The following is a 16433-nucleotide window of genomic DNA, read 5'->3' as shown; positions in this document are numbered from 1 at the left end:
GCAGCGGCCAGACAGAAGTGGACAGACACCCGGGCAGACGTTTATAATTAAAAGATTATTTCACCGGCGTGATTCATCTGTAAATACACCGGCCCGTATTGGCAATGTCACAAACATAACAAAAACACGCGAAGCTCTTGAAAAATATATCTCAGACGACAATTATTTAACGCCAGATGTATACTAAACAACTATTAGATACAATTATCATTTTAGCCACGTTTTCGATAGAAAGGCAAAAGGCAAAATAAAAAATATATATAACGTAAAACAGTGAAGACAAGAACGTCCCATCTCTGCTTGGGCGTAGATAAATAATAATTATGTACTTATGTTAAGTAGTAAGTGTATAGCTGCTACTCAAATATTAGGGTGACTTGTAAGTGTATTCTTGATAATGTAGGTATATTTTTGGAATACAAAATAAATTTGTCTAAAATCCTTCCAATTGATTTCAAATCATACAAAAGTATTCAAGGAAATTAACCAACTAAAAGTTACTAAGTACTTATTTTACTATTACTTATATTTTTATGTTCGGATTCGAACTAACAAAATATGAACACGACAATAAAATACGAATTTGAGAAGTGGGAACACTTGTTGCTTTTTATATTCCTGTGAGTGCAACCGTAGACTTTTCAGACAGGCATAAATCACAAGTTTTACTGTCTCATTGTTGTTTGCGGCAGCACGGTACCTCAACACTAAAATAAAAATAATGCAGATATGTATATACGATAGGTTTTGAGATGTCGAAACCAGGAAAGAAAGATGACCCCTTAGCTCAATTTTAGTTTTCAGTCAAATCAGTTCTGATGTTGTGTACAGGTTTTCCTTAGAGGAGTACTGCAAAGAAGACATTAAAACTAGTGTCGGCAATTTTAATTAGGTTTATTGCCTAACCTTTACAATTTAAGTGTCAGGAGTAAGTTCATATCGCACCGCAACGCTACCGATAGTCAATATAATTCGAACCACACTGTCCTTGGAGATGATCCTCAGTGGAATGGCTCTGCGTAGAAGTTGACCGCAAAAAGTCAGCCGATAAAAGAAATTCTTGGTAATAGGACGTCTTGCCCAGCAGAAGAAACCCCTATACACGGGGTAACACATAAAATAATACAATTTCTCTAAACAGGTAATAGAATCAGCAATTAGTTATTTATTTTCATAAGGAAGAAAGCAATTCGAAATGGAGTCCGAACTGAAAATCCTAAGAATGTAATGCCATGAAGTTAGCCACCTTCCGTGAAGTTCCGTCATTCATTCAATAGCTTCATTCACCGCCGGTTGCTGTGAGAGCGTTAGCAGAACGTAGCAACTAATATTATCAAGAAACTGGATAAAGGATAATAAAATTATTATTAATTTTAGGGAAGTATTGGTAACGAACCGTTACAGTTGCTAGTCAATCTTTGTTTTCTTATCCTACGGCTTCGGTTTCAGCTACGACAAAAATTACCTTCGCTCGGACAGATGGAAATGGAAGCCACTAGACGAAAAGACTGTTGCAAACCGTATAATTGGTCTTCGAGGACCACAAAGTATATATTAACATATGTTTTCTTGGAAATAATTATCAATAGAAATCTAGGCTGCAGATGCCTGTTTGTTTTGGCCTTAGTTGTTAAACCACAGATTAGACAATATTTCTACTAGATTTTACTTCACGCTCTAGAGCACAAAATTGAATTTTCCATCGCCTACATGCAAGTAAAATGAAATGAAAAAATATATTTAGTTAAATTAAACAAGTACTGTGTGTGACATCTTTATTTTATAGCTCCACAATGTTCGCTTTTTGTAGTGTCGTAAAAGTTGCATGTTTCGGAGAGTTTCTGCACGAGGAGCTTTCTACCGAACGAGATTATAAGTGCTAGCTGGCGCTGGTCCAATGGGCCGGGATCTTAAGACGCTAATTACGTTATGGAATCATAAATAATTATGAACAAAAATATACAACAACAATATTTAAATTTTAAGCACATAGATGTTTGTGATAGTCCAAAAATACCTCAAAAATATTATTACATCCAAATGTAAACAAGTTTTGTGTATTATGGCTACCTTTTAAATGAGATAACTATTTCTATTTTTTTAGTAACTACTTAGTTATATATATACCCAAACCAAAAGTAAGTCGATAAATAGCAGTTACGAAGGGATAAACCAGGGGGATTATGCATCCTAAATGCCCTGACAAATAGGGACCCGAAGATGCCAATGGCAAATGCAGAATCAGATGACATGGAGTGATATAAAAATATAGGTATCAATTGTAAGTTTTTTTTTTTAAATTCAGTAGAAGTTAGGGTAATCCCTGGTCGTGTCTTGTCAAGGCGCAGAATAATAACACGATAAAGCCTTGTAATTTGGACGTTTCTATCCAAGACTACCTAGAGCAAGGGATACCCAGATATGTGTGGTATTTTTAGGGTTCCGTCTGTCCCTATGACATAGTAATTATATTATATTATTTATATATATATATATATATAATGTCGTTTAGTATTTCGAGCTCCTGTTGCAATACCAGATAAATAGTGCCGAATGGGATCACACACACGTATTTTATGAGATAGATAAAGGTACTCAGTGGAAAAATAGATAAAAATTGCGCAATTAGTGAACGTCACCAAACATTCCTCTATATCGATATCTATACCTAGAAATGAGAGGTCGAAATATGATATGTTTCCTTATCGCTAAGTACATTTTCTTATTACAGTAGTTATATATTACTGCCGCCATATATCGCTTCCATTATTTTAGATATACCTAATTTATAATTATAATTTGGGTATTCTGGTGTGTTGTCCGGATTAGGGATGCAAATAAACAAATTCATCAGTTTTATAATTATTTATAATACTAATACATACCACTCAGTTTATCTATTTATCTATTCAAATGCGATAATTGTATAAATTTGAAGAAAACAGATAAATTCTCGCGTGCAAAACCGCGGTTTATAACAGCTGTATATATATTCATATAGCAATATATAACGTCTAAAAATGCATATCGAGTCAATGTGTTTAGAAACTAAATTACTTTTTACACAAACAAAACATGTGTTGACTAAAACAGAATAAAATGTTTTGTTTGCTCAACTTTTGCCAATTTTCACCCTTGATCAGGCCTCCTGTGTTTACACGTATTCGTTCTCGAAATAAATTCAAGGAAACTTCTGAATAAGATGTTTGTCTAATATGTTGATTTAGAAAAAAAATGTAAATCAACTAATCCGCGCCAGGTCGCAGGAAAAACAGGCACGTGATTGAGACATATGGTAATACTAAAATTTTATTCTTTAGGCATCTCCTAGATCCATGCCAAATTATTTGACCGGATGTTTGATAAAAGTGTTGACAAATACGATAGATTTACTCGAAATCTGTGACAAATACACTATTATATTATACTCACTCACCACATGAATTACATATGGGAAGTTGATATGCAGAGTTATATATACGCTACATGGAGGTAACAGTTTTCTTGCTACGAAAAAAATGAGCAGAGGAAAAGGTATCGGCTACGATATCTTTTGTTTGGATTAGGATTTCGTAGCAGAAGCTACAGGGTGCCAACTGCTAACCTTGTAGCACCTGCTACGAAATCCTAGAATATTGAATTTACTACACGATTTCGTAATTATTTCTTCTATTTACTTTTTGCATAGAGACTAAAATTATAAGATTTAATATTACTAGATTCAAAAGTATTTTAAATAATAATAGGTTTATTTTTATTAGAATTATTTTTTACTTTTAACAAAAGTCAGTAGTGTTTTTTGTGGAAATTCGTTCATTATTTTCATATCCCCATGGGAAATACCTAGCCGTAATAGCAGCAGCTGAATTTTAAAGAGGTAAACTTTTGTATTGTAAAATGACCTCCCAAACTTTTTGCAGTGTTACAATGAGATTTTTGTTGTTGAACAGAGCACATTACAATTCGATTCTATCTAGCCAATTCGAATATGAAACTAACATTTGCTTTAAACTTCTTTTGTTTGCTTTAATCCCCTTTTTGTCGAGTCGGAATGACTAATATATAATTTTCGACTAATATGTGGCTAAGGTTATGTCTTTATCGTTGACCAGTTGGGACACGATAACAGATGAGCCATATACTGGATGGCACCGCAGTCACACAGGCTATGGTTGGAAAAGCCCCACTTGGCTCGGTTTTCCTGGCACCTTCCTACACCATCCCGGAGTCTATTTAGAGATTTCCAGACTGTCCAGGGGGGGAAGTGGAAAATGTCAGAGTGCAAAGGTGGTGCAAAGTCAATTATATGAATAATCTGCATTGATATGGACATATCTTTTTGAAATTAAAAAAAAATCTCTCATTAAACACCAGCAACTACGTAACTAGGTGTTAATAACACTACTATTGAAACTCTATTTCGATGTGTTTATTGTATGACTCGAGAGCGCAATGGACCCTGATCTATGAGGACTAAAATAAAACTAGTAACACTGGTAGCAGTCAGACAGTCTGGGCGAGAGAATGACGCAATGAAACAACACCATTCAACAGTCAGTTGATTAAAGTTTACAGTAAATCTGCTAGCAAATCATAGGTCAGCACTATTTTTGTGGAAGAATAATTATTAAATTCAATTCCAAAGCACTTGAATTTCATTATTACGAAACTCCGAAAATTTAATTACTTTATTTTAATAGACTACAAAACAAGTAATTAATAGAAAATAACATTATCCCTAACTCAATCGTGTTCAATATTACATTTGTTCAAAACTCCGCTAGTTTTATTTTCTGTCCCCCAAATCGTTGAAGTCCATAATCCCCTATCGCAAATGTCTCTAAAAAGGGATCGCTCATTCTCCTTAATCACCATTACTCAAAATGTTCCTTATTTCCTGAAAATCAATAGTTTTACCTAGTCAGTTCTAAGTTTGTGTATTTTGGCTCGTCGCTAAAGCCTCTGTCAACCATACCAATAAAATGTAACACGTTTATATTACAGACATTTTGGTGAAGAGACATTTTGCGATTTCACAGGACAATCAAAAATTTGTACTTCCTGTAGATCTAATCTTGAAATTTGGCTAGAAGATCAGGGCTTACAATATAGATATCGCAATAAGTGCGAAAAAAGCAATATTATAGAACTCGGTGCGCGAATCCGACTTGCACTTGACCAGTTTTTTTTCCACGCGAATAAGTCTTGTCAATGTGTTTTGAACTGGAAAATATATGATAACATATGCGTAAAACGTAAAAGGGATCATCGATCGATACACAAACAACTATGATTGCGTATTTAGGTATTTACTGCGTGCGTAGTTATCTCGCATCAGGCTTCATTCATGTCCGAGCAACATTCATGTCATTGAAATCGCATTTTACCAGATAACAAGGCGTTCCTCTCCGTGGTTTTAGTTCGAATGTTTGATAATGCTGGGAATTCATTCACTTGACGCTTAATTGCGGATTAGACTTAGATATTATTTCGAAATATAATAATATATCAAGTAGGACCTTTAGTTCAAGTGCTCCGCGTCCAATGATAACATAAGTTTGATGGTACTTTTAACTATTGTCAACAAAATAGAATCGAACTAAAGGGATCTGAGCCTGCCTGTCTTGACTTGATATTTTAATATTTGATGTTGAACATGTGATTAGAGTAGTAAAGATAGTAGGTGAGGGCGGGGTGCGGGGAAATATCATCTCATCCAGCTTAGGCACATATATAATCTGTGCGGGACGAAGCGAAGTCGTCACTCCTCCGCGTTTCGTCTACATGCGTGTACTCGTACCGTCATAGTGAATATTTTTTTTTGCGCACACACACCTTTATAACATGAAGTTCCTAATTTTACTAGCCCTTTGCGGCACAGTGTCGTTGATGCCCATGGAAAATGTAAGTGCAGTTTTGTAATTTTTTTAGATAAATATTTCGTGACCGAGCTTATAAAATTTAATATTTTTAATATTTTGAACACGTTACCTGAAAAGCTAAGTATAACAAAATAACGACACGCAATGCCTTTAAAAATCTGATCTTTTCGATTTCAAACTCCAAACTGGTGTAACTATATAAAATTACCCTTATTTTAAAAAGTGATTTAATCGACTTGAATAGATACCACGTATTTTTAAGGCATATTATGCACACAGATTATGTACGAAAGTGACTTGAATCAATGAAACATAATAAATTAACGAGTTAATAATTTCATATAATATTGTACTAAAGTTGACTGTTTCAAGTTACCCTCGCTTGAATTTATCAAAGTTTCGAGAACTTTCGACAACGATGAGTTCAAGAGCTTTCAGAGATTTTGAGTTTAAGTTTTAGTAAAAGTTTATATTATATCATTAGCAAGTAGGTATCTTATTTAGCGCAATTACTGGAGCCTAAGAACTTTTGTTAAAATTTTATTTCATATTTAGGTACCTTTCAAATTAATATTTTTGGTAACTGTAGCAATATTTTTTTATTACTTTGTCTTCTGCGTTGATAGATTGGCATCCCATTATTTAGATGGTTGTTTGTTACTCAAAATTACTAGACAGATTTAGTACTAATTTAGAATAAATCTGGAATAGGACAAAAAGTGTTTTTAACGCGGAACTCCCGCGGCAGGAGTCTGAAACGGTTCTCCGACAATTGCTTCGTCTACGAATGTTTCTCCGGCAGAATAGAGACATTCTGTCGGCTAATCGGTCATAGATGAAGGATTCTGTCGTTCAAACGCCCGATGTCGAAACATTCTGTCGACGAAACGTTCGTAGATGAAGCAATTGTCGGAGAACAGTTTCAGACTCCCGCAGTAGCGTATACCTGGTCCGTTTGCAATATTAAATTCATTCTTGATAATTAAAAAAATATTACTAATTAGGTAATAAATATAATTTTACTACCTAATTACTAACATATAATATGTGTCCGTCGTTTTGTTCGTAAATCCATTCAATTGATTAAGTATTTGGAATTGCATATAAGGAAATTTGCAGTTTAGACTGAATTTAATTATATCATTGTTTACATTTTGAACTTGCAAGTTGGTATTTGGTATAAACAACTTAAATCCATTATCAGTTTATGTGACGTAGTCATATGTTTTATCTGTTTACAAGACCGTTTTTTTTAAGTATCTGTAGGTAAACGGGTCATCCTCATATTAAACAATGTATAAGTAAAAAACTGATTTCAAATCTTCCATTGAGGTTAGTTAGATTGGGTGGTCTTACAACAACTAGGGATGCCGACGAACGTGCGAAGTGAAGATGAAAAATGTAGGAAAGCGGAAACCTGGGCTTCGATACTCAACGGGCTGAGGAAGTAACCGGGATAAAGCTCAGGTTGACTAACAGCGTGACCAATCTGTTCGAATCTTATGACTAAAATCGGTCCATTTTTCAAAATCAAGTTTCAGAAATTATAGACCTTTACAGACATTGTCAAGTCCAATTTCGTAATTTTTGTGAGTAGCGTAGCCCTCAGCTACGTCTTCACTACCCTATGTTTGACTCTGGGTTATTAACATTAAATAGGTAGGTTTATTCCAAACACTAAAATCGATCCAGAGGTTTTATCGTGAAAGCGTGACAGAGAATTTCGCATTTTTAATATTAATATGTGTGATGGGATGGTTTTGAAAAGTACAAATTGACAGGTCATGTCATGCTCGAACCTTCGGATAAAGAGTGACCAGAAACTCAGTTACATTGCATATCTACTTAAGAAGTTAATCTTACCAAATTGACGATAATTGCAGAAAATGATTTATTATGGTTTGACAAAAGTGAAATGCTTGGCCAGATGGCGACTTTACGATTCTATTTCCGACGCACTGGCCGTGAGGACATGACTCACTTTTCACGTGCCACGCTAGGCAAAGGACCCATTAAATTATAAATATTTGACGAAATCCATCTGTACCTACACTGATGAAGTGATGACGAGAAAACATAAATATTTTTTTCATTTCATGAAAATTAGTGTTAAGTACTAGAGCGTGTTTGATGTAAAGAAAAACACGCAGATTACAATTTATACAGACTAAAATTTAGATTTTTTATTTAGACAGACTAAAATTAATCTTTTTTGGACAGAGTAATCAATAACGTTTTTTTAAACATTTAACAAATTGTTTTTGTTGCAAAGTTTTATTTTTGAACTAATGAAGTTATGTGATTGAATGCATTAGGTGTTTTTCTCTCTCGTACTTAGTACCTATACCTATAATTTGGCAGTGACTTCTATCTATAATAGATATGCAGTAACTGTGTAGATATCCGTTGATATCAAGTTAATATACACGTTACTCGGTTTCATGGTCAGTTCATTCATGTTTCGGGTAGCCACCTACTGCGGATACGCTCAAGGGCGCGCGTACAATCGTGTTGTGGTGGTGACACACAAACGATAACCTAGTGTAATGTATTAAAGGTTAACAAACATACAATGTACCTATACCATATGTTTTTATAAAAGGAAAAGGGTAAGAACTTACGGTTGTGTGACCCCCACTCACTCTCATCATCACATCGGTCAGGTTAAAAAATAAACCATTAAAATTTTGAAGATTGACGTCAACCCTCGTAGGAAATGCTGTTATCGTAGTAATATCCAAGGGTCCTATTCTAAGGCGGCCACACTCGTGGTACTATCGGTACGAAATCGATCTTCAAACTGCAAACTTATGGCACAAATTATAGGAATTAAAAATTATCTTATTTGGAATAGATACTTGCCAGTTGATTGGAATGAACCTGACTATGTCTTCGGGTCAATGCATAAGAAGTATAAACAATGCGAGAGATATTGTGGGTTTTGTAATGTATGTACGTACCTAAGTAGTTGTAGGAGTTATCAAACTTGCATCATTACTCATTGACGCAGTTGTTCGAACTTTATTATAAGATAGTCAAGTGCATCGCTACTGCCCTTTGAGAAAATGCCATCGTGCATTATAAAATAAATTATGATTGAGATACCTTATCTTACAGTTCAATAAAAATGTATTGGCGTCCACATTCGTTTAGGAGTCAGAAAAATATTACCATCGGAGCTCTCGGATTCGATCCCAGGTCATGTCAAGATGGAAAATGATATTTTTCAGATTAACCTGGGTCTTGGAAATTTTAATCTTTGAATTCATGTTCCATAACACAAGTCACGAACTTACTTTGGTGCATATTATTCATTTTTATTTGTGGAAATTAATTAATGAAAAATTACACTTTTTTTTTACTTTAACATCCATGGTTCTTTTACATCAACATACTTTTTTTTTGTTCCAGAGAACGGATAACGAACAGAAAAATAATGGTACTGACAAAGCGCCAACAGCAATATGCGAGACACAGACACCGTGTGCTTGGACCCCATATGCTTTACATACAAAGCAATTACTAAACAAGATCGTTAACACATAGTAAGTACTTTCCACAATCTCTTTCACTCCGCCTTCTCTTTTACGCTACATTTAAGAATTAGTAAACTCAACAGCTGAGATGAACCCGAAAATATTCGCCAATCTTTTTTCTATCTTAGATTTCTGATATTATTTCGTGCAATATTTAATTTCTGTATATTCGTCACTTTACTTCATATATTTAACAAGTGGATCTGTATATGCCTAACGAATAACGTGATAAAAAATGTGTCTGTTACCAACGAAAGCTTGAGAATTTGTGCTATAATTATTTACCGTTAAACTCAGGAGCTACTGTTAGACACAATTTTTCAATGTATGACAACTAGAACCATGAAGGGTAGGCTGCCAAATATCCCCAACGGGAGGAGAAGCCGTGCGAAGCTAGTATTTTAATAAAACAATTTGCACCAATTTAACGTTTGCATTTTTTAATTCCAGTTGCATATGCGCTACCGATATGTCATGCGAAGTGACTGACGACGATCTCGAGGTGAACAGCTACATCCACCACTGCCGGCCCCTGGGCTTCGAGTCTGACATCATCCTGAGATAGCGACCCTGACGACCTTCGGTGATAGGCGTCGAAGTCTTCACCCAATTCTTGACGTCGCTTGTTCCTTCGAACAGTGTATTAAATATCACAAATAATCACAATTTCAAACTAACCATTACTTATCATTAAAATGACATTCAACAATATTTCACAATTTTAAATCAATGTGTATTATAATTTTAAGACAATTTTACTTAATTATCATGAATTTGTACTTATTTTTTATGCTTGAAAATGTTATTTGTGTACTGCGCGAGGTAAAGCACGTCTACAAGTAAAGTTCCTATTCAATCTAGTATGTTTCCTAATAGGTTTAATTAGATAGTACATAGTGAAATGATATGCTAGAAAATGCTTAGTTTAAGTGATTTGACATCATAGTAATAAGTATTAATGAGTATAAAACTGTGAAGACATATGTGAACATGGGTGTTTTTTGAAATAAAATGTATTGCATTAATTATTACTGTAGTTTACCTTATTTAAGCTAGCTTCACTCCCCTGGGAATTGCGAAAATTAATAAGTACCCAATGACTATTCCAGATACCTATCGAAAACATTCTTGCAAGATTGGGTAATAATCATCTCGTACGACGATAATCGTCTCGTACTCGTACGAATTTCGATAACAAAATGGCCGCTGCCGGCTGAGTTTCTATTTTTTTCTTTATCCATTTCTATTTCTCTTCCTGATACGGACACAACGCTCATTTTTTATTTGTCGTTCATTACATTTTAAAAGCTATTTAAAAAAATAACTTTACAAAACACATTTGGATTCGTTGATGTCTTTTTTACTGAAACAAAAAAGAAAACGTTAAGATTTTTTTTTACCAGCTACACCACGCGGAGCTCCGCTTTCTTGGGAACCTTGACTCAAACAGTACAAATATGATTACCTACAGGTTTTATTCTACCCGTGTACAAAGATTTATCAAACTCTAAATTTCCGTCTCAAATTTCAATTTAAGTACTAGTAGTTATCGCGAATAATGCTTCCCTTGCATTTCGAACTGACGAACTACTACGAAATATTATTAATTGTATCTCCTTTTGGGATTCACGGCACTAAGTCCGGTCCTTTGAGAGACTTGCGTGGAGATATGGATCCAACACGTAGAGACCCTTTGGAGAATTTTGATGTTGTGTAGGTCTTCTGCCAAGACCCGCTCCCGGATATACCAATGAAATGATATGCCCATGAGCAGGTCTCGGCGGGAGTGTGAACTATTGCAGAACAATGGATAGAAGTACTGATCTATATAATGAAATTTGGATGGACTGAGAATGGGCTATTGCTAAGAGTTCGGTCACCTGCCATAATCATGATAACTGACTATTCAGTAATATTATTAATATTATTATAAATTACTTAGGTAGTAATATTTACAATCATATGTATTTAGAAGAATTTATGAGAATACATCCATCCCACTACGTAGATATACTATTTAATCGATATAACGAGCCCGGAGCATTTCTAACTTAATTGATTCTTTACAACTTGCAAGAAACGAAGCAAACAATTTACAATTACCTTCAAAATTACAAGGAGAATCAGAATTCTCCTAACCCTATTTTGGTATAGTAGAGCGTACGTATTAGAAAATGTTGGTTAAGTATAAATAAACCGGTCAAGTGTATTTTGAAAATCTTAGGTAGTTTCGGAGATCTGGGTGCGTGTACTCCGTATGAGTTTTTGTATGATAGTATTATTGAAATTTAAATAACATAGCTTTTAATAAAAACAACAGCGCGGAATTTTAAAACCACTAGCGCCATGTATCCATTTTTTCTCGAATCAATACTAATAATATATTGTGAATCTAAAGCGGTCAGTCGTCTTTTCAATAATAACAAAGCTATATTTGAGATCTTTTATTTGATATACGATATGATTTGCAAAACTGTTTATTTTAATTTTAAAAGTTACCGTCTGTATTTGGACTTTTTAGATTTTCTTACCAAATTTCTTCTGATTTGAAAATTGGCTGTGGCAGACGGACGGACGTATTATAAGGGTTCCGTTTTATTATTTTGTTTTTGTACGGAATCCAAAAATAAACAAGTTTTTGATTCTTGTCAATAAACCGTATTTTGAAATTGATCTGTCTTCTTAATTAAATCTTGTAACATTATGCCAATTACTTCTGAAAATCTACTTAGATAAAAATATCTAAGTAGATTTTCAGTGTAAAAACACTGTACGCTGTTTTTCATTCCTTTTGATATTAAAATATTGAAAATAACACTGAAAGCTTTGGAATATCAAAATATCAATTGGGTCAGTACCTAGATATATTGCATCCAGAGAAGACTTGGACGCTTTTCATGACATAACGATAAGTGGTTTTAATTTAACGTTAGTTTAGCCTATTCAATTTGTTTTCATTGAATGTTTCTTATTAAATAAATTTACCACCTGTTTAACGAAAAGTACAATATGTTTAATGTGAATTATGAGCAACAAATGAACCAAAAAGTTTCCCGTGAGGTTTTTAATGAACGCGTTGTTCATTAAAAACCTCACGGGAAACTTTTTGGTGAAAATGTTAAGCGAACGTAAAACCCCTTTACCTACGCGCTCTATTGGTAAATAGCCCCTCTAACGTGTATGAATTTAGTTGAGGGTAGTTCTATATTCCTGCTGCTGCGTCGTTGCTACGTGGAGTGGATGCTTTGGTATCGTGTAGCATTTATATTTATGTAAGTATAATAAAGTACATGCGGTATATATTGTGCCCGTGCGGTCTGGAAAGTTCTTTCCGTTCATCACTGTCGCGTTGTTAACTTGACTCGATTAATTCACGCAACTGTGTTATGGATTGTTTGTTCAATTACACTATGGAGGACACGAAACCTATATTTACAACAGCTAGCGACACTAAGGCTACATCTACGACGGTAGTATTCAATTTTGTGGTATGTACTAACTCCTAATTTAGTAAGTTTTGACTTAACAATTTATTTTTTTAGGAAAGTTTTACGCCCATCGATAACCGAGTGCCAAATGGACAAGAGAGCGTGTTCTCTCCTTTGGCCAATTCCTTTCAAAGCCGAGGAGGGAATGAGCTGCTTAATTTATTGTCACAGCAAGAACCTAGGGCGGCAGATATTGGTAATCATCCGTGCATTAAGTCATTGTTGTTAATATTCCCTTAATTATTCGAAAAGGCTAAATGTTTTATACATAGGTACTATAATATATTTTTTACAAAGGAAATCTGATTTTAGCACCTACGGCCGCGGATGTGGAGGACGCATTGATGAATTTTCGCCTCAATGGTTCCGACATGTTGTTTGACGACATTGACCAGAATTCCCAATACTTCATGGGTAAGTACTAGATAAATGCACTTAGTTGACTGATACTATTATCACGATCATCTCGTTGGTTTGTTGTTTCTATTACGGGCTTTGTAATTAAATAACTACGGATTAGGTATGTGATTTCTATTATATATAAGCTAATCCTACCTAGCTTTCAAGGGCAAAATTATTAATTTGGGACAAATAAATACATAGGTTTAATATTTGTTGATATTTATCGAAGAAAATTATTCTTATTTCGGCGTAGGAAAACTTCGTCACGTCAGGGAAATGGGACATTGGTTGATAATATAATTCACTGCGTACTACTAGATAAAAATAGGTAGTCAAGTCACGTCAGATGCATTGAGGCGGCTGAAATTAAACTTGAACCAGATGTAATCATCACACTCGATTGCATGCAAGCAATAAGAAATGTAGTTAAGGAGATAAGAATTAAAGTCTTATTTACCTGTCTGTGTAGGAAGCAGAGCGGAGTCAGTGGCGTCTGCGCAGAACATCCCCTGGACTGAGGGGTCCAGTGTGGCTGGCAACAGAAACGGAGAGATGATTGACACTTTTGACTTCTTGATCAAAAGTCAGTATATAATTGAATAGTTTTGATAAAACATTCCTTTATTAAATTACGCATTTAAATATAATCGAAAACTAATATTATATTCAGTTATGAACAATATTTAGGTAAATAGTTAGGTACATCCCATAACTGGCACATTCCTTCGCTACTAGACCAGCGTTTATAAAACACGCGGCAAACTTATTGATATTTGTTTTCGTTTCCTTTTCACTAGTGATTAAAAGAAAGGAGTAATTCGTGCCAATCTTAGATTTATTTTACAGAGATTCATCTTAAATGTTGTCATCACAAGACCACTGCGTAGTTTCAACGATCGAGCTTGAATTGAAAATTCTCACTTAGCTGAACATGTTGTAAGGTGGTTGTTGTCGCAGGTCTCTCGTCAGCCAACAACTACGTGTCGATGCTGACGCGCGAGCAGCTGTCCCTGCTGCGCTGCATCCGCCCCAGTCTGCTGTACGAGTTCCTGCAGGAGGTCGCCAAGGTGCGCAGCGACAAACGCATGAGGCGCGCCTTGCCTAATGTAAGCCTTCAGTGTATTCATATTGTTGTGGCGTGTGGTTCCGCTCTAGTAGGACCACTGAATATAATCCCAAACTACATCTATAAGGGACCCAATACCTTGGAAGATGATAGACAACAACAGCTTTGCCAAGAAAGGTTAAGGTCAGACGGCCGGTATTAAAATTATCGCCGAATCTTCAAAACGTTTCGTTTTGACCTTGTACCACACTTGTTCTCCTCTATTTGTTTGAGAAAACTCGTGAAAGTGATATTAATTTCTTTGTGACTTCTTCCACCAGGAATGTGCCTTCTGCAAGAACAACGGCGAGAACGAGGAGTGCTACTCTGCGCACGTGCTGAAGGACTGGCGCGGGCGCGTGCGCTGCCCCGTGCTGCGCGCGTTCCGCTGTCCGCGCTGCGGCGCCACCGGCGATCACGCGCACACCATCAAGTATTGCCCCGAGAACGTTGACGGAGGTCAGTCTTCTTTGCGTCTGTCTCTAGGTCACTTGTCTCGGTTACATTTTGACGCGAACCTTGGCCAGCCTTAAATGTAATGTAAGATCGTGTCAAAAAATAAACTTAAAATTTTGAAGATTTGGCCATTTTATAACTGGACGAGAGCCAATGGTAAATCGTAAATGCGTCAAAGCTAGCCAAATTATTGTATGAGATGTTGTGGCCAGGGTCGGAGCGGTCGAGCGTGTCGTCGCGCCGCCGCGTGCCGCCGTCGCTGCTGCTGCCGCCGCCCGGGCTGCCGCGCGCCATGCCCGCCGCCCCCGCGCCCTCCCCCACACCCACCGCCCCCCTCTCGCAGGCCGCCATCTGGTCCAGCTTCGGAATGAACTAGACTTCTATACCATACCTCGGACTGACTCAACGAAACCATATTATATGTTTATGCCTGGAATAGTTATTCTTTGCTTATCTCGTTCTTTCAATGTCATATATTGAAAAGAGAGATTGAGACAAAACAAAAAATAACATTCGCATTACTGTTTCGATTTTAAATTCGAGTTCAATTATCTTAATAATTCACTATCTGCCACCAAACATCTAGTGATATCGATCTACTAGATGGTGGGAGCGATGTTGTGACTGTTAGGATAGTGTATCGTCGTGCCTAATAACAATGGAAGTCGCCAAAACGACGTCTAGCTGTCATCATTTGAAGATTCAAATATGTGTTGTGATCAAGGATTTAGTAAGTACTTCGTTACGGAGCACCTACATACTAATTCCATGGTTGTGATATCTCACTTCATCGAATATTGTTTCTATACATTGTTTCAATGGTGACAGTAAATAATGTTTAACTGGATAACGATTTTGTACTTTATGTACCTTTTAAATAAATTTATAAATTTCAATTTATATAGATTTTCAGATCAATTCATATCATCTTTATATTGAAAGGTATTTTTCGTTACAATAGATTTGTAAAGGTTTTTTTTATTGTGTTAGATTGTATATTTTCTGATTCACTTTCCGCACTACGTTTGCCTTACTATTTGTAACATTAGAAAGTTAAACCATTGGTGCGGTAAGGTGTTACTCGTCAAATAAAAGTATGCAGGACATACAATATTTGATATCAATAAGAAAACTTGAATCAGAAAATATAATCAAACATGTTATCTTGAACTATAAATTTTTCATTGGTTTTTAAAGTGTCATCCGTTAATTCGACAAAATCTATAAAAGAAATTTTAATCTATTAAATGCTGATATCATAGTTTTGTTATAAACAATACAATCAATCATTACAATTCTAAATTTTAATGAATTCATTGTCAATGCTGATGTTTCAATTATTTGAATTTGCATGCACATCAATTCACCATCTTTGGCAAAATCAATAAATATCAATACAATTTATGAAATACTGTTTTACCAATGAAAAATTATTCTCTTCTTTTTGGTGTTGGTTTACTGTATACTGTTATTTTTAATAAATGTTTGGAGCATCTCAATGTCTTTCCTTTATTAGCATGATATTAGCGTAGACACAGACACAAGTTCTAACAACTTTCACAAT

The 16433-nt window shown here is 35.3% G+C and overlaps 2 protein-coding genes and 1 long non-coding RNA gene across 3 annotated transcripts; 2 read left to right on the top strand and 1 right to left on the bottom strand.

Moving 5' to 3' along the window:
• Positions 1-5743: 5743 nt before the first annotated feature.
• LOC128674936 (uncharacterized) lies at positions 5744-10446 on the top strand. The gene is made up of 3 exons (XM_053753946.1): positions 5744-5904; positions 9294-9427; positions 9869-10446. The coding sequence occupies exons 1-3, from the start codon at positions 5845-5847 to the stop codon at positions 9981-9983; spliced, it is 309 nt and encodes a 102-aa protein (XP_053609921.1). The 5' UTR covers positions 5744-5844; the 3' UTR covers positions 9984-10446.
• Positions 9925-12102, bottom strand: LOC135309839 (uncharacterized). The gene is made up of 2 exons (XR_010370057.1): positions 11375-12102; positions 9925-10781 (listed from the first exon to the last, which is right to left on the bottom strand). It is a non-coding gene; the product is annotated as an uncharacterized LOC135309839 (long non-coding RNA).
• A 604-nt stretch (positions 12103-12706) lies between these two features.
• LOC128674609 (uncharacterized) lies at positions 12707-16364 on the top strand. Its single transcript, XM_053753306.2, has 7 exons — positions 12707-12888; positions 12961-13102; positions 13219-13320; positions 13778-13891; positions 14266-14414; positions 14695-14872; positions 15082-16364. Exons 1-7 carry the CDS (start codon positions 12805-12807, stop codon positions 15243-15245), a joined length of 933 nt encoding a protein of 310 aa, XP_053609281.1. The 5' UTR covers positions 12707-12804; the 3' UTR covers positions 15246-16364.
• The last annotated feature ends 69 nt before the right edge of the window (positions 16365-16433 follow it).

Source organism: Plodia interpunctella, chromosome 13 (genome assembly GCF_027563975.2).
Source record: "Plodia interpunctella isolate USDA-ARS_2022_Savannah chromosome 13, ilPloInte3.2, whole genome shotgun sequence".
Lineage (NCBI taxonomy): Eukaryota > Metazoa > Arthropoda > Insecta > Lepidoptera > Pyralidae > Plodia > Plodia interpunctella.
This window is presented reverse-complemented; position numbering and strand designations above follow the sequence as displayed.